Source organism: Rhinolophus hipposideros (assembly GCF_964194185.1).
Source record: "Rhinolophus hipposideros genome assembly, chromosome: 23".
Classification (NCBI taxonomy): Eukaryota; Metazoa; Chordata; class Mammalia; order Chiroptera; family Rhinolophidae; genus Rhinolophus; species Rhinolophus hipposideros.
In genome coordinates, this window is record NC_138069.1 from 23,854,772 (window position 1) to 23,881,323 (window position 26,552).

A 26,552-nucleotide genomic window follows, 5' to 3' on the forward strand; every position below is an offset into this window, starting at 1 on the left:
ATAATGGCCAGTTGGGACATCTTCCATGAGGAAACTTCAGAGTAGCTCAACCCATGAAATGTATCCCTAGGCCTTCTTTTCCAGGCCTGAATGGTCAGTTAGAGCAGATGTTACTGTTCTCAGTTCACCGTTCATAAGGAGACCAGGAATTTGCCCACACACATTCCCACATCCCTGTCAGGTGTGCTCTCTCCCCTGCAGAGGTTCTCATCTAGAGGTTCCCATCATTTCACAATAGACACTTCAGCATGCAAGAAGGGGATCAAGTGACCAGGAATTGTGAAGGAACCAACATGGGTAAACTTATCTACACAGACACCCTCATCCCTGCCAGGTATGCTCTCCTGCAGGGCATCTCCAGCATGGGTCCTGCAAAGGTGCTCACGGAGGAATAGGTAAAACCACAGGAAGGAGGGCAGGAGATATTTTAGAGATATCAAATTCTCAAATGTATGGCAGGCATGATTTCTCACCTCAAAAATTTTCCTCTGTAAATGTCCTCGTTTCCCAGGGAAAACAGTGGGGGCTGCAGGGCAGAGGCCAGAAAGGAACTGAAGAGACAGAGACTTTATGTGCAATCACCACAGTTTATATAAGTGTATGTAAAAACATAATAAAAGTATAATACAATGCCACTTTAACATACCAACAATCAAGGCCACCGGGACCAAAGACAGTAAAATGAACCAATCATAGGAATGGGATCTCAAAAGCAAGAGTGTCTGGAGTGCAAAGCAAGTTCAGATGTGTCTTTTACATATTAGTCTTAGCATCCTGTTGCAGTAGGATAGAAAGATTATAAAGAACTGGTATTAACTAAAAAGGTAGTCTATGTTGTACTTGTATTTACCAATAAGAAACAATATTCAGATGGGTGAAGCAGGCTTGCCTGAGGTCACACAATCTGTGAGTAGTTGAGCCAGGATTTAAATCCAAGACCATCTGGTTCAGTACTGAAGTCTTTCCACCATTTCAAATTCCCAGTGAGGGAGAGTAAAGGCAAGACCTCGTCCAGAGGCATCTATTTCAAGATCCAAGATACTTCCAGAGATAAAGGTCAACTTATATGCTTGAGATGGAAAAATACATAAACATCACCTTTACTGAATCTGATCAACCCATCTTTCCATCTTTGCACAAGAATTTTACATGTACTGTTAGGAGTCACGCTAAGCCCCTCCTTATAATGCAGTTTCTAGGAATTGATTTTTTTTTTTTACACAACCTTTCTTCATAGGGAATTACTGTGTGGCCAAAATTATGATAAGCTAATATTAGCAATTTCACAACGTCTGGTTATTGGTATGTAGCATAACAAGGAATATGTAACTTGACAACATTCTGCATAGATAATTTGTTCTACTGATCATTCAGTTCCTAACTTTAAAAGTTTGACATGTCACGATGAAAATGTCCTTCATTTTCCTAATTATTTCCCATCATCTTTGCTGAGTTAGGTATCATCACATTACAGACATGATTTCTCCTATAAAATTTTATCCATAATGACGTCTTCCACAAACATATCAAATTTATCAGGGTTCCAATATTTAAGGCTTGAGCTAATACTGAAGGCTTTTCTGTGTTCAGTTCGTTATGGTTTTACTACTGTTATGAATTCTCTGGTGCACAGTGAGTTGTGACTTCTGGATGAAGGCTTTTCCACATGTAGCACACCGATAGGGTCTTTCTCCAGTATGGATTCTCTGATGTAAAACAAGGTCTGACTTCTGTGAAAAGGCCTTTCCACATTCAGCACATATGTAAGGTTTCTCTCCGGTATGAATTCGCTGATGTCCTGGGAGGTGAGATTTCTGAGAGAAGGCTTTCCCACATTCAGTGCATATATAAGGTTTTTCTCCTGTGTGAATTCTCTGATGTCCAATCAGATGTGATTTCTGACAGAAAGCCTTTCCACATTCACTGCATTTATAGGGTTTCTCTCCAGTATGTGTTCTCTGATGTATGATGAGCTGTGACTTCCGGGAGAAGGTCTTTCCACATTCAGTACATTCATAAGGTTTCTCCCCAGTATGAATTAACTGATGTGTAATGAGTTCTGTCTTCCTGCTGAAGGCTTCCTCACACTGAGCACATTTGTAGGGTTTCTCTCCAGTGTGAATTCTTTTATGTATAATGAGGTGGGACTTCTCACAGAAGGCTTTCCCACATTCAGTACACTCATACGGCTTCTCTCCTGTATGTGCTCGATGATGTATAATCAGCTGTGACTTCTGGGAGAAGGCCTTCCCACACTCTCTACATTCATAAGGTTTCTCTCCAGTGTGAATTCTCTGATGTATAATGAGGGGTGATTTCTGAGAGAAGGCTTTCCCACAGTCACTACATTCATATGGTTTCTCCCCAGTGTGAACTCTCTGATGTATAATGAGGGACGATTTCTGAGAGAAGGCTTTCCCACACTCAGAACATTCATAAGGTTTCTCCCCAGTATGAGTTCTCTGGTGTACAATAAGATGAAATTTCTCACTGAAAGCTTTCCCACATGCACCACATTCATATGGTTTCTTTCCAGTATGAATTCGTTGGTGTACAATAAGCTGTGACTTCTTGGCAAAGGCTTTTCCACATGTAATACATACACAGGTTTTCTCCCTAGTTGCAACATTCTGATATTGAATAAGGGATTGTTTATTGATGAAAATGTTTCCACACCGGTTATCATCACAGGGTATTACTCCATTTTGAATTTTCTCCAGATTAGAATTGGACGCATCTTGGCTAGAGGATTTTCCATATCCAAAACTCTCATCAGGGCTTTTTCTTGAATTGGTCTTATTACAACTAGGTAGGTCAATATTCGATTTCAAGTACTTTTTAAATATGTCACAGTTATAGGGTCTCTGTCTTGAAGTATCTGGTTCTATACACTCTTGAAACATTTTTCCCAATGCATTACATTTATGGCCCAACTCCACAGTCACTGTTTTGTTATTGATAACTGTTACTTGACTGAAAGGTCTGTCTTGGTTTTCGGGACATCTCTGCAGCTGGCCATCACCTTGACAGATTTTTAAAATGGAGTACAATGAACCATCCTTTGTGACTCCTTTCCATGTCTTATTATGGAAGGAAAATGACCCCAAAATACATGATTGGGGATTGTCAAGGTAACTCTTCCTGTCTAAAGGAAAGAAAGATAAAATAAAACACTCATAAAGAACAATTGACAGAATGCAAGGGAGAAGATCAAATGAGTGATCCAACATAGTTGATGAACTCAGAAAATAGGGCTAGAGACCGGCTATCCTCTAACAGTACATCTGTTATCAGGTAAATGGATGGATAGGATGTTAAAGAGAGATATTCATGGATAACTTGACCTGAAGGACATGGAAAAGTGTCTGGATTGTTTTCACTCTAATCTTGGATTACTCTTCTAGAATTTTCCCATTTCCCCTGCTTTCTGAATGGAAATGCTTTTCACCTTTTGAATTCATTTATTTTATAAACCCTTTGCTACATATCTACTTAACAACTATTATCCTGCTATCGTTATTCAAAGAAACAATGCTTTCTAGTACTCAAAATATTTTAACTCTCCTCAGTCTACTTTCCTAATTAACAATTAACACAAACAGCAGAAAATCCAAGATTCTGTTATGGATTCATGACCAGATTCACACCAAAAATCCAAGCTTGAATTCCACCATTCCCCATAAACATCATCTCTACATGTCAAATAAAACTAGCAAAGTTCTCCCAGAAGAACCGTATTTCCCTAACTCCAAGATTTTATTCATATACACGCCCCCCACAGTTTGTCTTCACCCTCCTCCGATGGCATCATCAATACTTAACATATCTTTCAAAGCAGCTACCGCTGCATGCTCTGAAAAATACCTTCTCAAATTCTGTTGCATCTCTTTAGACTCTAATTTTCTCTGAACTTTTTAAAAGCAGTAACTGTATTTGACATTTAATTTTGTACAGCCATGCCTCTGCAAGTCTTACCTCCTAAAGTACAACCTATATTCTTGAAAGGAATTTGCCTTCTTTTGTCTTTATGCCTTATCATAAAAGGCATTATATATGTATATAATAGAGACCGAGGATCAATAAGAAATAGCTCTCCCCTATAAAGACTCACAATTACTTATTTGTTGCATGCTTACTAAATTGTCAGCACAGGAGCAAAGAAGAATAAGAGATTTCAGTAAGAATAGAAACATAAGCCTCAGGCATCAATCAATTAAAACAACTGTCTTGTCTCCCATCTGCCTGATTTTCACCTGGATAGATCCAATTTGACATGTCTCTTTTTATGATCCATGGATCTTCTCCTTGTTCCAACTTGGAGATGACATCTGGTTTGGAAGGTGGATGCCCTATTGAATGGAAATCACAGAGAAATTGGGATAGATTGCACTAAAGAAAGAAGGTGCAGTTTAAGTCTACAATGAAGCAGTCCAGTTAGCACTTAGCAAAGTAATGACCTCTATTTGGGGAGGAATGAAGATCACAAAAATCATTATACATGTCAGGAACCACCTAACCATAGAACCTGATACGGAAAGGCACTTGATTACACAAGTCTGAGTTATGCAGGGAAAGCATCCTTACCCACTGAGACCAGGTGGCTGTAGTTCTCCAACATCACATCCCTGTACAGGGTCCTCTGAGCAGGGTCCAGATGCTGCCACTCCTCCTGGGTGAAATCCACAGCCACATCCTTGAACGATACTAACCCCTGTAACAGTATATTCCTGTTTAATCTGAAGTGATCATTCCCACCATTTCTACCATAGTATGTAAAACTATACCTACACCTAGTTTTCTGCCATGGTATTTGGGAAAAAAACAATGAAAAATCCCGTCTTTAGCAAGAAGAGCCAGACAGATCAGGAAAGCAGAAGAGGTTAAACAGAAAATGCCGACCTATATACAAATAATAATTTAATAAGTGATAAGGGCAGCATTCACATAACTGGTGGGAAGACAGATTATCCAATGGCTAGTACTGAAACAACTGGATAGTCAATGGGAAAAGAATAATATTGAGTCCACATGTTCCAGGCTGAATTGTATGCCCTGAAAATTCGTATGTTGAAATCCTAACCCCCAATGCCTCAGAATGTTACCTTATTTGGAAATAGGGTTGTTGCAGATGTAATTAGTAATAGGAGGTCATTAGGGTGGACCACAATCCAATATGACTGATGCCCATATCAAAAGAAGACATTTAAACAGAGAAACAAATAGATATAGATGGAAGGAGATATGAAGAGACATGGGGAGAAGATGGTCATCTACAAAGGACAGCACCCTGGAACAGATCCTTCCTTCACAGCCCTTAGAAAGAACCAACCCCACTGACACCTTGAGTTTTGACTCCTAGCCTCCAGAACTGTGAGAATACATTTCTGTTGTTTACTCGGCTCAGTTTGTGGGACTTTGCTATGGCAACCCTAGCAAACTAATACCATACCTTATGTCTTAGAAAATAGAAAAAATACATTCTGGATGGAGCAAAAATTTAAACTCTAAAAAATACCCAAGACCATAAAAGTAACAAAAAAGCATGGGATAATTTTTATGAATAATTATAGAGGAGGCCTTTTTGAGTATGATGGTAAAAAAAGGGAAAAGCCACATTTAGAGAATCACAGAATGTCAGAGTTCTTGAAGATCATAATCTAATCCCCTCATTTTATAGGAAAATAATCTTAGCGTCTCCTAAATCTTACAGTTCTCCTGTATGTGTACATGCAATAGCTAGTAATAAAAGGAAATAGATCAGTGACAATAGAAATACCAAAGAACAGACTTAACAAAAAATGTGCAGGCAACATTCATAAAAACACCACAGCAAATTATTGACATGACATTAAAATAAAGGACTTAGGTAAGTGTAGAACCATAAGGTATTTTTGGAGGAAAAACTGACTATTTTAATTGTGTCACCATTATGTTCACATTAGTTGTCATCTAATAGTGGGATCTGAGTGATCTGTATTATTGTAAATGATTTTTCAGGTTTTTTCCTAAATATTCCACTATTATCAAATTTTGCTTTAAGAATGAAAACAAATTAAATATTGTCTCAAATATCAACAGTCCCCTGCTTAAAATCCTTCTTTGGATCCATCCTTACATATACAAATAGTCTTATCTCAATCTTACGGTCTCTCTCATCCTACACTAAGTCCCGTATTCATACCATCAAGCTGTCAAACATTTAATTTGTCCTCTTAACAACCCTATTAATTTTCCCATTTTATGTTTGAGAAAATTGAGGACTACAGTGCTTAACTAAATACTTGCCAGACGTTACACACTATGTGACTGATTAATCCAGATTTAAAAGCAAGTGTTCTGATTCGATACTTGGGTTCTTGACCACTGTGCTTCACACTGTGTCCTTGATATTATAAACAAGATCTTTTATATTTTACTTTGGTACCACCCAGAGTCCAACTTTCGATGAAGCACCCCCCCCACGTTAGTCTTCCTAAAATTCTCACTCTTCCTAGAATCACTCTGCTTGTTCTACTTTTGCTTATGCTGTTTCTCATTCTCACCCTGCTTCCCTCAGGATCCCAAGTTCAAGACTCTCCATGTAAGCCAATTCCCAGCTTCCTCGTTGCTCCCCTCTCTCTGCTGTAACAGTTCCTTGCTCTCATGTCTATTACAGAGCTTTGTTGTGTCAATATTGGTTTCCACAGTGTCTACCCCATTTTTCTCTGCATTCCTCCCAGGAAAGAACCATGCCTAAATCTCCTTGAGATATTCCACAGGTAGCCAGTGCATATGACATATGTTGGGTAGTCAAGAAATGTTTGCTAAAAAGGAATCAGGAAAGATTATAGAGAATAAAACAAAGTTCATGTTAAGTTAAAAATATTTTTGTGCATCAGTAAATTATATTCTTCTGATCTGGAGAAGAGCAACATGAAAAAGGTAGTAAATGTGGAATGCAGAAGAAATCCATTCTGATAGGAAAATTAATAGATACAATTCTAACATTCTGGTTTTGCTTTATTAAAGATATTTGAATGTTTCAATATACTAAATACATATACCTCTTATTACTTTTGTAAAAATATTGTGCATAATCAGTAGGAAGTTGTACTTTTGTCATCTACAAACAATTTTTATAGCTTGGGTGACTTGGAGAATGAAAGAGATGGAACAGATGGAACCAGTGTAAATGTTAGAATAGACATGTTCAAAAAATTATGTTTAGTAATATATATCTATCCCATTTTATCCAAAATAGCATTTTAACATGTAATCAATCCTTAAAAATTGTGAGTTTTTAAAATTATATCTTCAAAATCCAATATGTACTTTATACACAATTCAATTCAGACTAATCTATTTCAAGGTCTCAATAACCACATGTGGCTGGTGGCTCTGTGTTAGACAACACAGCTCTAAAATGACTAAAATCCAAGAAGGGAAAAAAACCTGTTTTTTTTCTCAAGACAACTCAGTTGTTAAGCTCTACTATAAAATATACATAAGGATTCCTAATGCAAAAGCTGATTTCAAGATTTGACAATAATAATGATGTAATAATAATAACAACAGCTAACACTTAAATAATAGAACAAACCTTCCCCAGTTACAGTTCTAAGCATGATTTTTACGCACTTAATTTTCACAACAGCCCTATGAGGATTATAATCTTCATTTTACAGATGAGAGAACAATCCCAGTCAACCACAGGAAATATTATGCATCTGCTAAAATGATACAGGAGAATCTATGTACTGGCGTGGAAAGATGTTAAACATTTATACAAAAGGCCGGCCTAGTGGCTCAGGCAGTTGGCGCTCCATGCTCCTAACTCCGAAGGCTGCAGGTTCGATTCCCACATGGACCAGTGGGCTCTCAACCACAAGGTTGCCAGTTCAATTCCTCGAGTCCTACAAGGAATGGTGGGCTCCAGCCCCTGCAACTAAGATTGAACATGGCACCTTGAGCTGAGCTGCCGCTGAGCTCCCGAATGGCTCAGTTGGTTGGAGCGTGTCCTCTCAACCACAAGGTTGCCAGTTCGATTCCTCGACTCCCACAAGGGATGGTGGGCTGCGACCCCTGCAACTAGCAATGGCAACTGGGCCTGGAGCTGAGCTGCGCCCTCCACAACTAAGACTGAAAGGACAACAACTTGACTTGGAAAAAAAGTCCTGGAAGTACACACTGTTCCCCAGTAAAGTCCTGTTCCCCTTCCCCAATAAAATCTTTAAAAAAAGAAATGTATACAAAAATCTTCATATTGGACAGTGAAGTTAAAAGTCACATTGAAGAACAGAATGTTTACTATAACATTATTTTTCCAAAAGAAAAGCACAAGAAAGTAAGAGACATTCTCACACATTTGTACTTTCACATATACAGACTTACTTGCAGTTATACAGTAAAAGGTTTGGAAGATTAAAAACAAATGGTTAACACCGATAATCTCAGAAGGAGTAGTTTAAAACTGAAAGGTCTCTCACCTTTTAAATTTTAGTTTTTTATATAGTTTACAATTTTTATGCCATGTATATAGTGAATGTTGACTGGGAGAAAAATATAATACAGACCTTTAACAAGGGAAGAGCAGAGAAGGAATGGGTCTTGAGTTGGGCAATAATCCTAGAAACTTACAAGACCACAGTAAAGGACACGGAGCATCACAGATCCTAACTCTCCAAAGTTTTGCCAGATAATTATAATTCAAGAAATGCCTCTTGAGAGGCATATATATTTTGGAAGACCATTCAAAATGTATCCATCCTATGTTATCCAGATTTTATTGGCAGATAAAGCTGGACAATAGGAAGCCTCCGTAATCTCCTTTAAAGCAGAGATTGACAAAGATTTTCAGTAAAGGTATGTACTTTCAGCATTGTAGGCCATGCGCTCTCTGTTGTACTTACCCCAACTCTGCCACTGTCGCAGGAAAACAGCCATAGACAATACGTAAGCAAATGGCAGGGCTATGCTACTGATAAAACTTTGCTTATAAAAACAGTTCGACTGGGCCCACATAAAATAGTTTGATGACTCCAGTTCAAAAGGATAAAGGTCAAGGAGTTTGGCTATGACACTGATACCTTCCCTCTAGAAGAGATTTTATGATACAGCTACAAGAAATGTACTGTTGCATTTACCACAGGAATGTTGGTGAGCACACTGCGGATTCCATCACCTAGAGAAACTCATAAAGGAAACTTTAGTATTATATGGCAAGAAATCATTTCTTCCCATGGGAAATCGACCTGCTTTCTCTTTAGAGGATTGCAAAGCATGTACTGACGATGTCTGCAAGAAATATCAGAAAAATTTGTACATCAATTTTCAGGCCAGGTTATCTACATATTACCTAGCAACTCTTTCTGGGTCTTGGTCTTTATTTTGACTACTTTTCCCTAATCCAAATTTTAGTTCTTTGCACTTTCCCACTTGATTGTATGGAAAATCAAGGAGGAAAATTTGAAAATAAAAATAAATGCAACTCACCTGGGACGTCATCCTTTTCTGCTCTAATCGAAAAGGACAGATGCCTGTAAAAGCAAAACTGGTGATCAGAAGGGCGTTTTCACAGACCAGACCCAAACTGCAGCTTCCATATTCACCAACCTAGAAACAACTACCGTGTTTTCCTGAAAATAAGACCTAGACAGACAATCAGCTCTAATGCGTCTTTTGGAGCAAAAATTAATATAAGACCCAGTCTTATTTTACTATAATACAAGACTGGGTCTTTATAATATAATATAATATAGCATAGCATAGTATAGTATAATATAATACAATAGAATACTGGGTCTGATATTACTTTTTGCTCCAAAAGATGCATTAGAGCTGATTGTCCACCTAGGTCTTTTTTTCAGGGAAACACGGTACCACCAGAAGTTGGGTGAATGATGGGAGAAGGTTGTTTGGTCCTAATAGAAACGTCAGCAAGCACCACATGAAGGAGGAAGTCCTCTTGTGCCTATGCTATGATCCCACAGAACTTAGACAAGGTTTTTTAATTGTATAGATGTGAAGATAAGTTTCCTGTTGATTTACTAACAATTTATTTTCCCCCTATGAACCAGCAATTACATTTGTAAAATGTTTTCATAAAGCAATAAACATGGATAGATCTATATAAAGATTTAACTGCCAATAAAGTTCCCTGGAAATAAGAAAGGCAATGACCAAACAGAAAACTGAGGAATGCATTCCCTTATTCCCCAGAAAGAACCAGCAGCTGAATTTCAATACTCTTATATCTGCCCTCAGCTCAGCAAACTCTCCTGCCAATCAATATCCATGGACCAAAATGTTAATTTTAAGATGTTTTCCGTTTAAATTTTTATTGCTGATTTTCAACAGTGCAGTTGTGTGCATATAAAAAGGGTAATAGGTTGGAACCACTGATACAAGGGAATACACCTCAATGCAGGAAGGTACGTACCTGGTAAATTTTTCTCAGTCTCAGGAGTCATGCAGACAGGACTGAACGGGTTCAGAGGAAATAGGTGCTCTCATGACAGGGAGATTTTATCAAAACAGATCTGGAAGTTAACAATCAGGAGAAATAATCATACTAATCTCTGGGTACCCAGTAGGTGCTCAATAACTGTTTCTTGAATAAAATATAAAATGATTTCAATGAACTAGAAAGAGGTAGGGCTAAAATCACACTTTTCAGAGTAATGCTATCCTTTTTGTTTGGTGTTGTTTTAAAATGCTCATTTCTGTGGGGGGCACCAGGCTAAGGGGTGCAATGATGGATTGAGAAGGGGTTTGACCTTTAAGAACTCAACAGTTGCCTATGACCTGTGGAAGTTTTAGTGCATGTAAAAACCCTTCCCAGTAAATTGGGGCTGATCCTCAAGATGCCCTGAACCCATTATTACTCCCTCCAAATCTCTGAATCCTGGGGCCTAGCAATCACATATCCCAAGGAACTCCCCGACGCCCGTCACATCACTGACCAGCACATGTACGCCCCCGTCATTTAGCCCACAGCCTCCTCATCAATCGCTGATTCCCCAGAGTCCCCCTAAATCACTGACCCCTCTCGTCCCCACCAGGGAGTCCCCCTACACTTCATCCACCTCTGATCCCATAGACAGCCCATCACTGACACACCATCCTCCAATTACTAATCTCATAGCTCACACCAACCCTGCCTCCCAAATAAACCCAACACCAATCGCATATTCCTTCCACACCAGTGACTTCATAAATGTCTAATCACCGACCCAATGAACCCCTCCCCTCCATTACCAATCCAATAGCCTCATCACCTCACTTCTTTACCTTCTGACCTGCAGCTCCTTTATCAGTTCCCAAAACGCCAGGCACGGCTTAACCTGGGACCGCTGTCACATCCATACCGGCGAACTCTCCTGCTTCCTGTCTGGTTGAGCAAAGCGCAGGGCTCCCCAGCCTGCGCTGTTCCGTACTGGGCGGTTTTGCCCACTTCGCATCCCCGGAGGCTTTGTTCAGGAGGCAATATGGCCGCTTCCAGGCACGGTGTCTGAATGGGAGCCGCCATGTTGAGAGTTCAGGCAGTTCCGTACATTTGGAGGAATTCATTCGTGGTTGGGATATGCCGCTGGCAGCCAGGGGAGAGAAGAAAGTGACGGCAAGGAGGAGTTTATACACGAGGAAGGTGCAAACTTTGCAGAGAGGTTTTACAGGAGCACTGGGGAAGAAGTTTGAGTGGTACGTCCTCTAGCAGAAGACTGCATTTGGTGAAAGAGGAAGACTTTGGAATAGTAAAATATTCTTATTGACAACACTTCTTAAAAGTGTTTGTAAATGGTACAGCCCTCTACCGCGAGACTCTATTTGCTGAGAGGGGTGAAAACGTGGAATAGTATAATCACCTCCCGGGAGATTCCACTGTAGGAAAGAGGGACCAAAATGATGACAGACTTCACTGGGAGCACAGAAAGGGGATACACAGTAATAATGGACTGTGTGCTAAAAACGATTATAAGGCATTCTCTAGGGGAAATTACTGTAGCAACAAGTTGCAAAGGCCGATTGAAGGAAAAAGGAAAATTAAGAGACAAATAAGAGGGGACTGAGGCACGGAGAGAGGGATGGTGAGAAGCTGAGAATCAGAGAATAGGAGAAAACAGAAAGCAGAGATAATGGGAGCAAAAGAGAGGCCGGTGTAAGCAGAGAGACGGAAGACTGAAGGGCTAAAAAAGGGAGGCATAGGAACAGAAGTGGGAAGCTAAGAGACAGAACACGAGGCTCAAACAGAAAGGGAAATTGAGACAGAGAAAGGGGAGACTAAACAATAGAAGAAGAAAAAAAGGAAGAGAGTGATGAGGTTAGATTTCGGGGGAGGAGGGAGTCACTCCCTGAACCCTCCCCTGAACCCTAATATTGGTTCAGTATTACAAAACTGAACCAATAAACCATCATATAAAACATCAATAAATCATCACTGTTATCATAACCTTTACATCAAGCTTTTATACTTTTTAAAAAATGCATGTTAAATTGATGTTTTGTGTGCATAAGTAGATAAAATTTTGAATCATCAGTTTTCATAGGAGCCATGTTGACTTCCTTAATTAAATGAGTAGCAATTTTACACTTAACAGGTTTGTTTTTCATGTCAAATAAAAACAAATCTGGACTTAGATAAGGAGAGATTTTATTCGGAAAGATTATTGAATTGGGAGAACACTCCAATCTCAGAAATCTGCAAGTATCTCAAAATCACACCAAAAAAGTCTTTTCTTTTATAGGGGGAGGGCTAAGAAGGGTTAGCGAGGACTTTTAAGAGGTGGGGGTATGCAAGTGGCAAAACCAGGGCACTTCAACAAGAAATGTTTTTAGGATCCTCAGATTCTGAGAATAAGCTGTTAAGGATGTTTACACATACATAATACTGGAGTGTGTGTTTAAACTGGAGGGCAAGCCAGAGTTTAGGGGCCTTTGGAGAGGAGAAAAGACTGACTAATGTTTGGTCAAGACAAAGAAGAGGGTGAAAAATGGGCAGTTGTAATCACTCACTTCAACTTGAACTTCCACAGTTATATCAATATTTATTGCACACCCTGTGCTTCAGATAGTATAGCCACTGTGTTAGGCACTAAGGGTATAGTAATAGTTAATTTAGAATCCTCAAGGAGTGATGCCAATGGAAGTTGTAGATATAGGAAGGGGCCATACTGTGGAAAGCCTTGTAGGAATTGTGAAAAATTTAGCTCTTAATCCTAAGAGTGATGAGAAGCTATCCTTATGTAGGATCTCATCAAAAAAGAAGAGGAAGGAGAATTCCCTCATAATGAAAGAAATAAAAATCAAAGCTGCAGTAAGACACTATTTCTCATCTATTAGCTTGTTAAAAAATGTATTCTAAATTTGGAATCACACAGTGTTGGTAAGGTCATGGGAATCAGGAAGGCTCATATATTACTGATGGGCAGAAGAATGGTGTAGCCCCTCTACAGGGGGTTTGGCAATAGCTAGCAAAACTACATGTATTCGTTATTTACTGCTGGGTAAAGAGTTACCTGGAACTTAGCAGTCTGAAATTATACACATTTTACGTTTCATAGTTTCTGTGAGTCGAACCTAGGAACAGCTTAGCTGAGTGGTTCAGGTTTAGCCTCTCAGGAGGTTGCAGTCAAGCTGTTGGCCAGCACGGCAGTTATTTCAAGGCTCAGTTGGAGAAGGATATGCTTCCAAACTCAGTCAAGGGGCTGATGACAAGCCTCAGAATACCAGTTCCCAAATTCAGTTCCGTGTGGACCTTTCCTGGGGCTACTTGATTATCTTTATGATATGGTAGTGGTGTTCCCTCTTCTCAAGTCAACCTCATGATATGGTAGCTGGATTCTGTCAAGACCAAATGAGTAGAGGGAGGGAGAGAGAGAGTGAAAGAGCACAAACAAGACAGAAGCCACAGTCTTTTTATAATCTAAACTGGAAGTGATAGCTCATTACTTCTTCTGTGTTCTGTTTGCTAAAAATGAGTCACTCAGGCCTGCCCACTATTAAAGAAATAGGAGTTGAGCTCCACCTCGTAAGAGGAGGATTATCAGAGAATATACGGATGTGTCTTTAAAACCGCAACACTATATAGCTTTTACCCTTTTATTCAGAAACCCCACTTCCAGGGCTATATCCCAAGATACATTGACAAAAAGATATGGTCAAAGGTTATTCATTGCGGTACTATTTTTAATACTAAAAGACAGCAGTCAACCCAAACATCTACTACCTGAGGTCTGATTGTATAAATTATGGCATACACACAAAACGGTACTATTCAGCTGTAAGAGAGAGACAGAGAGAAATATCTCTATATACTAATATGGAGTGAACTTCACGATATAATGTTATGTGAACAAAACAAAGTGGAAAAAAATGAAAATAGTTACTACTATTTAATTTTTTGAAATGTGAAATGAATGAGTATACAGTCAATTCTCATTATTCATGGTAGTTATGAACCACTGCTCCTAGGGGAAATAATGTAAACATACATGTATACACTTACAAACATATGTACATACATATGTATGTATATGTACATAATACATATATATCACATAGATTATAATCGTAAATTACAACTTTGTGTAATTAAGATAATAATCTTAAAATCAACTCATCCTGGTAGATTCTATTTTCTTTATTTTACAAATGAGAAAATGATTTTCAGAAGAATTAAGTGATTTACCTGAGGTCACTCCACTAACAGGTGCTAGAGTTGGGTTCAAACTCCATCCACTGGTCCCGTAGCTGGAGTTTCTTGCTCTGCATTGCCCCTGCTGTCTCCATCCTCTGGTCATCTCTGTTTGAGAGCTGGAATAAGAGGGAGAGCATCCTGTCGTTCACCTTTAGCTGGGAATGTGGGCAACTCAAATTTTTCACTGCTCTGTGCATGTCTGCTAATGACTGTCAAGTACTGTGAGTACTGATTTGGGGTTACAAATATATTTCAGCAAGTAGGTGAATTTGCAGATATGGAATCTGTGAATAATATAGATCAAATGTATATACGTTTACCTCAAATAAATAGACATACCGTGTCCACTGTTGAAGACTCAATAACAGTAAAGATATTCATTCTCCCCAAATTGATCTATAGGTTTTAATTAAATTTATTGGGGTGACAATGATTAGCAAAATTACATGGGTTTCAAGTGTGCATTTCTATAATGCATCATCTATATCTTACATCATGTGTTCACCACCCAGAGGCAGTTCTCCTTCCATCACCATATATTTAATCCCCTTTACCCTCTTCTACTATCCCTCTCCCCCCTTACCCTTTGGTAACCACTAAACTGTTGTCTGTGTCTATGAGTTTTTGTTTCTTTATTTGTTTGTCTTCTTCCTTTGTTGCTTTGTTTTATATTCCACATACGAGTGAAGTCATATAGTTTTGGGCTTTTTCTGATTTATTTCTCTTAGCATAATAATCTCAAAATCCATCCATGTTGTCGCAGATGGCACTGTTTCATCTTTTCTTATGGCAGAGTAGTATTCCATTGTGTATATGTACCACATCTTCTTTATCCAACCATCTATCGAAGGACACTTTGGTTGTTTCCATGTCTTGGCCACCATAAATAATGCTGCAATGAACATCGGAGTACATATAACTCCACGGATAAAAGTTTTCAGATTTTTTTTGGTAGATACCCAGGAGAGGGATTGCTGGGTCTTATGGCAATTCTATCCTTAATTTTTTGAGGAATCTCCATACTGTTTTCCATAGTGGCTGTACCAATTTACAGTCCCCCTAACAGTGTATGAGGGTTACTTTTTCTCCACAGCCTCTCCAACACTTATTATTTGTCTTGTTGATGACAGCCATTCTAACAAGTGTGAAGTGATATCTCACTATAGTTTTGATTTGTGTTTCCCTTGTAGCTAGTGAAGACCTATAGGGTTTAATAAAATTTCTATTAAAATCGCAGCAAGTTTTTTTTGGAGACCTAGACAGGGTTATTCTAAAATTTATATGGAAAGGAACAGGCCCTAGAATGATGAAAACAATCTTGACAATGAAGATAAAGTGGAAAGAATCACTCCTACAACTTCTATTGAACATTGTACTACAGGTTCCAGTCAGTGCAATACAGCAAAAAGAAATAAAAGATGTCCAGTTTGGAAAGGAAAAGGTAAAACAATATTTGTAGATAACATGATCTTCTACATAGGAAATCTGATATATTCTATCAAACAAAGCCACTAGAACAAATCAGTAAGTTTAGGAAGGTTGAAGTATACTAGATCAATATACAATAATCAGTTGTACTTCCATCTACTACCAATAAACAATCAGAAATTAAAATAAAAACGTCTACAGATATCTTCAATTATAAAAGGCTTGGGGGTGAATCTGACCGAAGATGTGAAACACTTGTACAATAAAAACTATAAAACATTGTTAAGAGAAATTTAAAAAGACATAAATGAAAGGGCTATGTTGTGTTTATGTATTAGAAGACTCATTATTGTCAATCTCCCCAAATTGACTTACAGGTTCAGGGCAATCCATTCAAAATCGCGGCAGCTTTTGAAAAGAAATAAAAAGATGATTCTTAAGATTCCTATAGAAATGAAAAGGACTAAGAATAGCCAGAACAACTTTGCAAGAAAAATTTGTTTGAGATCCAACACTACCTGATCTCAAGACTTACACAGATAGCCATTGTAATCAAGACAGCGTGTTGTTGGTGTAAAGAAAGAAAAAAATGGATAAATAAAACAAAATAGATCGTTCAGAAACAGATCCAACTGACATGATGACAACAAATTTTCAACAAAGCCATTTCAGTGCAGCAGAGAATAGTATTTTCAACAAATGCTGCTGGAATAATTACATATCTATATTTTAAATGGAATCATAATCCTTTCTTCATATACAAAAAAAATTAATTCAAAATGGATCATCGCCCTAAATATAAAATCTGAAACTATAAAACTCCTAGAAGAAAATATAGGAAAGAAAACCCTTATGATTTAGGATTAGGCAAAATTTTCTTAGATAATGACACTGAAAGCATAAACCATAAAATAATAAATAATAAATAGGATTTTGGTCTTCCATAGACACCAGTAGGAGAATGAAATGATAAGCCATAGATGAGGAAAAAATGTTTTCAAATCACATGTCTGACAAAGAACCGAAGCCAAAATATATGAAGAACTCTAATAACCAAACCATTAAAACTGAGCAAAAGATTTAACAGACACTTCACCAAAGATATACTGATGGCAAATAAAAACATGAAAAGATGCCCAACATCATTAGTTATCAGGGAAATGCAAATTAAAACCACAGTGTGATACCACTACACACCTAATAAAACGATTAAAATTTAAAAACTAATATTTGCCAAGTGTTGGCAAGGATGTACAGAAACACACACTGCTAGTGGGAATATAAAATGGTGCCATCACTTTGGAAAATAGGTGATTTGCTTTCAACATAAACCTATATGATTCAGCCATTCCATTCCTAATATTTATCCAAGAGAATAAGTATTAGGCATGTGTGCCTACAACATACAATATCCATGACATGTGCATACAAATATTTGCACAGGAATGCTTACAACAGCTTTATCTGTAACAACCAAACTGGAAGTAACTCAAATATCCATTGCAGGCAAATGGATAAACTACCATACAATGGAATACTCATCAGCGAAAGAATGAACTCTTGATACATACAACAAATTGGATTAAATTCAAAATAATACGCTGAGTGAAAGAAACCAGTAAAAACAAGAATGCATACTTTGTGATTCCACTTCATCAAATTCTAGGAAAGGCAAAAGAATAGAGTGGCAAAAGGCAGATCAGTGGTTGCCTGCGCATGGGGTTGAGAGCTGGTGAAGGATGACTAACTGCCAAAGGTTAAGAACTTTTGTGGATGATGAACACGTGCCTTGTCTTGATTGCAGTGAGATCACTGGTGTATACATAAGCCAAAAGTCATCAAATCGCACACTTTAAATATGTGCAGTTTATTGTGTGTCTATTAAACCTAAATACATTTGCTTAAGAAAGAAACCTACATCCTCTGCTCCTTCCTCACATTTCTGATGTGATTATAAGTACCTCTTCTCATTCATTCCACTTTAGCCGTTCTTGTTCTTTCCCAAGTCATTTTCACCTCAAAGCTTTTGCAATGCTCTTCTTACTGGTATACAGATTTATAATTACTCTAACCAACTGCCATAGCAAATAAGAAAGATTTAGATTATCTTCCCAAAATGAGAATCACTTTTTCTTCGTTTCTTTCTTAATTTCAGCTTACCCACGCTTTATAAACTTTCTGATGTATGAAATTTTGGAATATAATTCCACACCGGTTGCTAAACCAGTAAAACTGTTTATTCATTCTATCACTTAGTCCTTCAACAAATATTTAGTGAACGGCTATTATATGCCATGCATTCTTCTAGAGCTTGAACTTCATCATTATAATGTAGCTAAATATTCCTGCCCCAGTCATGCTTAAATGCTACCAAAGTGGACAGACAAGAAAAATAAACAAAATAAGTTACAATATGACAAGCATGCCATTACAAAGTGACGTAAAGCAAGGTGACTAGTAACACTTGGGGGCGTATTGTAGTGTCACATATGCAGGTCGGCTAGGCTTAGAAATGGCTGATCTAATCAGTCATGAACAAGAATCATAATGCAATAGAATTCTCCTGTGATAAAATAATAGATCATGGCAATGAAGAGGGACTGCTCCTCAAGGCTACCAGAAGAAAGAGAATACAAAAGCTCAGAGCAGGGATACACAAAATAGACAATAGAAACCAATAGAGAAAATCAACAAAACCAAGCGTTGCTTCTTCAAAAAGATCAATAGACCTGGCACACCTTTAGCTAGACTGACGAAGGAAAACAAGAGAAAAGATTCAAATCACTATCATCAGAAATGAAAGAGGGTAAAGGGGATCAAATATATGGTGATGGAAGGAGAACTGACTCTGGGTGGTGAACACACAATGGGATTTATAGACGATGTAATACAGAATTGTACACCTGAAATCTATGTAAATTTACTAACAATTGTCACCCCAATAAAATTAATAAAAAAAAAAAAAAAAAAAAGAAAGAAATGAAAGAGGGGACATTTTACCTGACTTTACAGAAATAGAAAACATCATAAGAGAGTACTATGAACAACTGCATCCCAACAAATTGGATAATCTAGATGAAATGGACAAACTCCTACAAACCCAGAGCTTCCCAACACTGAATCATGAAGAAATAGGAAATCTGAATGGCCCAGAACTACTAAGAAGATTGAATAAGTAATCAGAAACCTCCCAACAAATAACCATGACTACAACTGCCTCTGGCACCCACCCTTCCACCTCAGAGGCCAGGGAGAGACACAGATCATATGTCACTCCTGTTAGAGATAAAGAGTTTGATTTTCAAAGAGAAGCAAGATGGAGACAAGCAAGAAAGGCAAGATCAAAACAAGGCGTGACAGTGACTGATATTCAGGGAGCGAAAAACACAATAGGAAGAAATTGTGCTAAACCAGAGAAAAAGAAAATGAAGAAAACGAGAAAAAGAAACGCAAAATAAAGAGAAGAAAAGGAGTCAGAAACATCTAGAGATGAATATAAACAAAAGAACTCCAGAACATAGCATGAGATTTATCAGTGCTACCGACTAGAATCGACTTCAAGTTCAACCACTCCGCCTCCTGACTTTCTACCATGAGCAGTTCACTCTATGCTTTAAGCAACTAAACAGCTAACCAGGCCACATAGTCTTATAGGTATGACTTCTGTTTACTCCAGAGTATTAACAAACAAACAAAAAAATAAAAGTAAGAGAGGGAGAAAAAAGAGAACAGGAAAAAGAAGGTTAACTTACAACCTACATCAGAGAATGATGGCGACTAAGAGAGAAAAGATCTACCAAAGTTTCATATCAGAAACAAGGTAGAGACGAGAATGAAGAGCAACAATCATACAGAAGAGGATTCAAATAAGGAAGTTACACAGATTCCCTTTCTAGATGTGAAGCCAGTTCCACATCAGCTAGTGATCAGTATGATTCCTTGCTGGGTTGCTCTGGATCATACAGTTACTTAGAATAAAGAAAACCTGACAGTAGCAGGCTAGAAAAGGATAATTCAATGGACTTCAAAAAGCCTTATGAACAAATTCCAGCTGAAAATGAAAAACTGAAAACAGTTGCACGATACAAATATGGAACTGGCAAATTGTAAATTTTAATTGGAAAAGGCCACTGAGAGATAAGAAAGATTTGTGGAGAGGTCACTATTGGAAATAGAAAAAAAGGAATGAAGAGCTTCAGAAAGAAGAATATCTGAAATGGAAGAAGAGCTCACAGGTTACCAGACCTAAAAGCAGACAACCAGAGGCGAAAGGGTGAAAATGGGGCCCTGTCAGAGTTATTAGCAAACTTTCCAAATTAAAAAAGGAATGAGTGATACAATTGCACCTTCTGAGCAGGGACTTCTCACAGAAGGCTTTCCCACATTCAGTACATTCATATGGCTTCTCTCCTGTATTAGCTCGGTGATGTATAATCTGATGTGACTTCTGGGAGAAGGCCTTCCCACACTGATTACATTCATAAGGCTTCTCTCCAGTCTGAATTCTCTGATGTATAATGAGGAGTGATTTCTGGGAGAAGGCTTTTCCACAGTCACTACATTCATCTGGTTTTTCCTCGGAATGAACTCTTTGATGTATAATGAGGGATGATTTTTGCGAGAAGGCTTTTCTACGTTCAGAACATTCATAAGATTTCTCCCCAGTATGAGTCCTCTGATGTGCAATGAGATGTGACTTCTCACTGAAGGCTTTCCTCCATGCACTGCAATCATAATGTTTCTCTCCAGTATGAATTCTTTGATGTATAATGAGCTGTGACCTTTTAAGAAAAGATTTTCTACATTCAATATATAAACAGGTTTTCTCTCCAGTTTCAACATTCACATACTGAATAAAAGGTTGTTTATTGTTGATAACCTTTTCACACTGACCATTTTCACTGTGTTTCACTCCATTATACATTTTTTATGCTTAGAATAGAAAGAACTAGGTGTTCTCCTACATTCAAAATTCTCCTCAGTGTTTTTCTTGCATAACCCCTATTACAACTGAAAAGGTTTATATTAGGTTGCAAGCTCTTTTCAAATGAATCACATTTATACATTCTTTGCCTTGAAGTAGCTAGCTCTGTACAGTCATAAAATGTTTTTCCAAATGCATTATATGTATGGCCTGACTCTTCAATAACTGTTTTGTTGTTCATGACCATGATTTGCCTACAAAGTCCTCTCGATTTTCCTGATCTTTCTCCACCTTGCCAGACCTTTCAGATGGAGGACAATGAATGATCCCTTGTGACACCTTCCAGTATCTCCTTATAGAAGGAACATCTTCAAGTATATACAATTGAGGAGTATGAAGTGTAGTATCTCTGTCTGAAAGAATAAAGAAATAAAAGAAAACAGATATAAAGATTTAGTAGAGGACTGAAGAGATCAAACCAGTGGATGTTCCAGAATGGTCCATGAAGATGGAGAATTGGGAGGGCAACAGGCCATTTAAAACACAATGAAATGTGTAAGTTAATCAGGTGAGTAATTAAAGATGGACTTTACTTCTACAGTGGTAACAATGAGGTAGTCATGGAATTCCCCTCAGAAAACAGGTATAAAACTGAATAAAATGATTTTTAAAACTATCACTTAGGGCATTGGAAAACTACCAAAGGCAGGCCACAAGTTGAAAAGTATTTACTCACCAAACACTTGTACTTCATTAGGTAAGAATGGGGAACTTGTGGCATTTTTTCCTAGGGTTTTCCCGTCTCCCATCCCTATCTGTCAATTTGTATTGACAAATGATGCAAATCCACTGGGTACAGTTTAAAGCTGATAGCAAACCAGCTGGAAATTTAACAGGGAGAACTTGAAAGCAAAAGAGTTACAGAAAGATTGAGATAATAAACTCTCCGTATATCCCTACTTGACTGCTAAAATATTTGTGCAAAGAGCCCAGCAGTGATTGAATGTCTAGACAGACTTGCAAATTTGCTATACTTTTCAAGCATTCTGACACATGCACAACTCAGGTGGCAAAGAGTGGAAGCCAGACTGGCTTTAGATGTCTGATATAACTTCTGTCAAATCACCAGTTCACCTCTATGTTGTGCAGGTGTTGGGGAATCCCTTAGAGAGCCTAGCTTAAAAACAAACAGACAAAACTAAGCAGAGACATCAGTAATGGCACTCTATGGGAGACACAGAGGTCACAGTTTGAGTCCAAGCAAGTTAAGTGCCTCTAAAACAAAAACAAGAACCCTCAGGACTAGAAAATTTCAGAGACACCACAACATACGTATTATCTACCATGTAGTCTTCAACCAAAAATTACTAGACATATAAAGAAACAGGAGATGGTGACTTATACTAAGAAATAAAATCAGTCAATAGAAACTGACTCTAAGTGGGTGTAAACGTTGGGTTTAGCAAAAGGAGTCCTCAAAAAAGCTATTATAAACATATTGCAAAAAATTGAGAGAAAAGATGCTAAGAAAAGAACGAATAGGCAATTTTAAAAAAGCTATATGAAAAAACCAGTTCGACTATAAAGAGGCAGCAAGAGGAAATTTTGAGAGTGATAGCACTTCATCATGTCATGATTGTGGATGTAGTTAACTTTTTCTATGCCTTTGTCAAAATTTAAAGAAAGAGTAACATTTATATAAATTAAAAAATAAAAGAACCAAATGAAAATTCTAAGACTGAAATGAAAATTTCACCAGGGGCTCATTATAGTTGAGAAAGCAGAAAGAAAAATCAGAATCATAAACTTGAAGATACATCACTAGAAATGATCCAACCCAAAGAACAACAACAACAAAAAAAAAGGATTATTTAAAAAATGAACAGAACCTCTGCAATCTGTAGAGCAATATTTGGCATTCCAGCACATGTATAATTGGTGTGCTAGAAAGAGGGGAGAGAGAGAGGCAAAATAAATTGGGAGAAATATCTTTAAAATTACCAACTTTCATGAAAAACATTACACGTCAAAGAAGCTCACCAAACCTCAGGTAGGATGCCTCGTCAATTAGCCACATTTTCTTGGACATATTTCACAACACTGAAAGCACAATGGCTAAAATGTTGGAAGCTGATCCAACTTAGAAAAGAGTATGACAATTCATTAAGATGTAGAAAACAGGCTCATTCCATATCATAAATTATACAGTGATAAGAAGGCAAGTACTGTTCAAGCTATTCTATATAAGATTTTCAAAGAGAAATAAAACATATTTTCAATGTTTTACGTTGCAGAGTACTAAACAGTATTACTATATTTTTGTTTTTTATATGGTTATAACCAAGAGTAAGATAGTTTTTTATGTTCTGACAAAAAAAGTTTAAAGGTCACAAAACAATGATACTTTTTCCCCATTGATTATTTAAATTATTTCACAAAGTTTTGGCTTCCATGGTAATTTGTATGGTCCCTCACTTCCCTACAAAGTGAGGACTACCTGTACTTAAGTTCTCATATAGAAAACAAAACAAGTCTCAAGTGACTGATCTATGCTTCCACCTAAGAAGGGAGAAAATGAACAAATTACACCCCAAATAAGTCGAATAAGAAAAAATAAAGATCAAACCGGAAATCAACGAAATAGGAAATGAACAAATAGAGTAAAATCAATGACATCAAAACATAATTATTTTTAAAAATTAATGAAATTGATATGTTTTAGCTAGTGATAAAAAAGAAGACATAAAGTAACGATATTAGGAATGAAAGACATACCATCTCTACAATAGACCCTACAGACATAAAAGAACAAAAAGTGAATATTATGAAAAATTACATACCAATAAATTTGACCATTTTGATGAAATGGAAAAACTCCTTGAAAGACACAAATTACCAATACTGACCCATGAAAAACTAGATAATCTAAATAGATCCACATTAAGGAAAGAAACTTAGTAAATAAAAATCTTCCCACAAAGAGAAGTCCAAACCTAGACTGATAAATTCTATCACTGTAATAAACCATAACCATCAGTAGAACAGCTTTTTAAAGTCTGTTTTAAGTCCTTCTAGCAAATCATCAAATCTGAGTGTTGTCTTGTAGACCCACAACACGACTAGCAAACCAAATCCAGCAACATATAAAAAGAATTATATGCCATTACCAAATGGAACTTGTCTAGGAATGTAAGGTTGGTTTAGTGTCCAAAGATCTATTAATTAAAATTCAGTAATACCTCGGGGTGGCCAGTTAGCTCAGTTGGTTAGAAAGTGGTGCTCTTAACAACAAGGTTGCCAGTTTGATCCCCACATGGGCCACTGTGAGCTGCACCCTCCACAACTATATTGAAACAACTACTTGACTTGAAGCTGATGGGCCCTGGAAAAACACACTTAAAAAAAAAATTCAGTAATACCTCATATATTAGTAAATAGATGATCTTAATGGATGCAGAAAATGCATTTGTCAAAATCCAACACATTTTCATGATAAAAACACTCAACAAACTACAATAGAAGGGAACTTCCTCAACCTGACAAAGGGCATAACAGGCTAGAGCTAACATAGTTAACAGTGAAAAACTGGATTTTCCCCATAAGGTCAGGAACAAAACAATGATGTCTACTCACCATTTTATTCAACATTGTACTGGGGGTTCTAGCCAGGGCAATTAAGCAAGGAAAAGAAATACAAGGCATTCAATGTGTAAAGAAATGTTTAAAACTATCTCTATTTGGAGATAACAAAATCATTTATATAGAAAATCCTAAGAAATCAACTAAAAAATTTTCAAACTAATAAATGAGTTCAGCAAGTTTGCAGGATACCAGACCAATATACAAAATTCAATTGTATTCCATACTTGCTATGGACAATCCAAAAATGAAATTAATGAAACATTTCCATTACAATAGCATCCAATAGAATACAATACTAAGAAATAAATTTAACAAAGAGCTAGACAACTTAGACTCTAAAAACTATAAAACATTGTTGAAAGAAATTAAAGATCTAAATAAATGGAAAAAACATTTCATGTTCCGTGGATCAGACTACTTAATATTGTTAAGACGGCAATACACCTCAAGTTGATCTACAAATTCAACCAATCCCTATGAGAATTTGAAGACGTTTATTTGCAGATATTGATACTGTGATTCTAAAATTCATATGAACCCTGAAGAACCAAAACAATCCTCAAAAAGAAAAACAATGTTTAAAAAAATGACACTTCCCAATTTCAAAACTTACTATAAACAACAGTAATCAAGAGAGTGTGATATCGGCATAGGACAGATATATAAGATCAATAGAATACTCAGTCCAGAAATAAACCTTTTCATTTATGACCTATTGATTTTTTTGCAGAGGTGCCAAGATCATTCAATGGGAAACGAATAGTCTTTTCAATAAATGGTGCCAGAACAACTGAATATCACATGCATATGTAAAAATGAACTCAAAATGGATCAAAAACCTAAATGTAAGAGCTTATTTTCTGGTTGTCTTATTTTCAGGGAAACACGGTAATAATAATAGCTAATGAATAAAACTTTGTATGTGCCAGACAGTATTCTGAGTACTTTTTACTTGCTGTCTCATTTAATTCTCATAACAACACTACAAGGTAGGTGCTGTTATTATCCTTTTGTATAGAAGGGAAAATTGGGACCCAAAGATATCAAGTAACTTGACCTGTGCCACACATCTAACTAGTGATGGAGCTAGGATTTAAACCCTGGTAATCTGGATTCCGAGTCCATGTACTCAACTGCAATTCCTCTTTTATATGTAGTAGGTGGAGAGCAAGATGGGGAGAGTATTTCAAAGTTAGGATTGATACAGTATCTGTAAAGTATTATAGAATAAGATGATAAACTCAGCAATCAGAATACAGTAGCGAATCTAATCCTGAGTCAAGTAGGACTTGGCTGATTCTGTGATCGATATTCCTCTTACTGGACATATGAATTCCTGGGCCCTCACACCCATACAAGAATGAATGACGGGTATTAGAGATAATCCACTTTTTGAAACACTGGCTACAAAGATCTCCCTGTTTGCAAATGGAATTGATGGTTTTGAAAAATCAGTTCCTGTTGATGGATAGACTGGTGCTCAAAGACACTGGAAGCAAAGAGACAAGTGAATATTTAACTACAGCAGTCCACCAATGAGTTGATGAGGCTCCAGCTCAGATCTCTCTGTTCCTCATCCAGTCCTTCCTTTATATTCCTCTAATTACCACTTCACACCAGTCACTTTTAATTCTCCTAGGTGGGCTCTCCCCATTGACCTATCACAGCTGTCCTTTTTGTTACTTTTTACTGCTCCTTGGGATTCTTTCCACACCTCTCCCTTACACCTGCCCAATTTGCAAATTCCCATTTGCATATAGCCTGATATATTTGTATTCATTGCTGTATTCTTTGTTACTTTACTACCATAAAAGAAAAAAGCTGTGGTTTCCTTACAAAGCTCGGGGTGGGGGAGTTTTTAGGTTTTTTTATATACGGATATTTTAT

The 26,552-nt window shown here is 37.3% G+C and overlaps 1 protein-coding gene across 1 annotated transcript; it reads right to left on the minus strand.

The window, feature by feature from the left end:
• Positions 1-576: 576 nt before the first annotated feature.
• Positions 577-11,415, minus strand: ZNF300 (zinc finger protein 300). The gene is made up of 6 exons (XM_081035491.1): positions 11,269-11,415; positions 10,418-10,517; positions 9,472-9,515; positions 4,585-4,711; positions 4,254-4,349; positions 577-3,145 (listed from the first exon to the last, which is right to left on the minus strand). The coding sequence occupies exons 2-6, from the start codon at positions 10,446-10,448 to the stop codon at positions 1,587-1,589; spliced, it is 1,857 nt and encodes a 618-aa protein (XP_080891617.1). The 5' UTR covers positions 10,449-10,517; positions 11,269-11,415; the 3' UTR covers positions 577-1,586.
• Between the last annotated feature and the right edge of the window lie 15,137 nt (positions 11,416-26,552).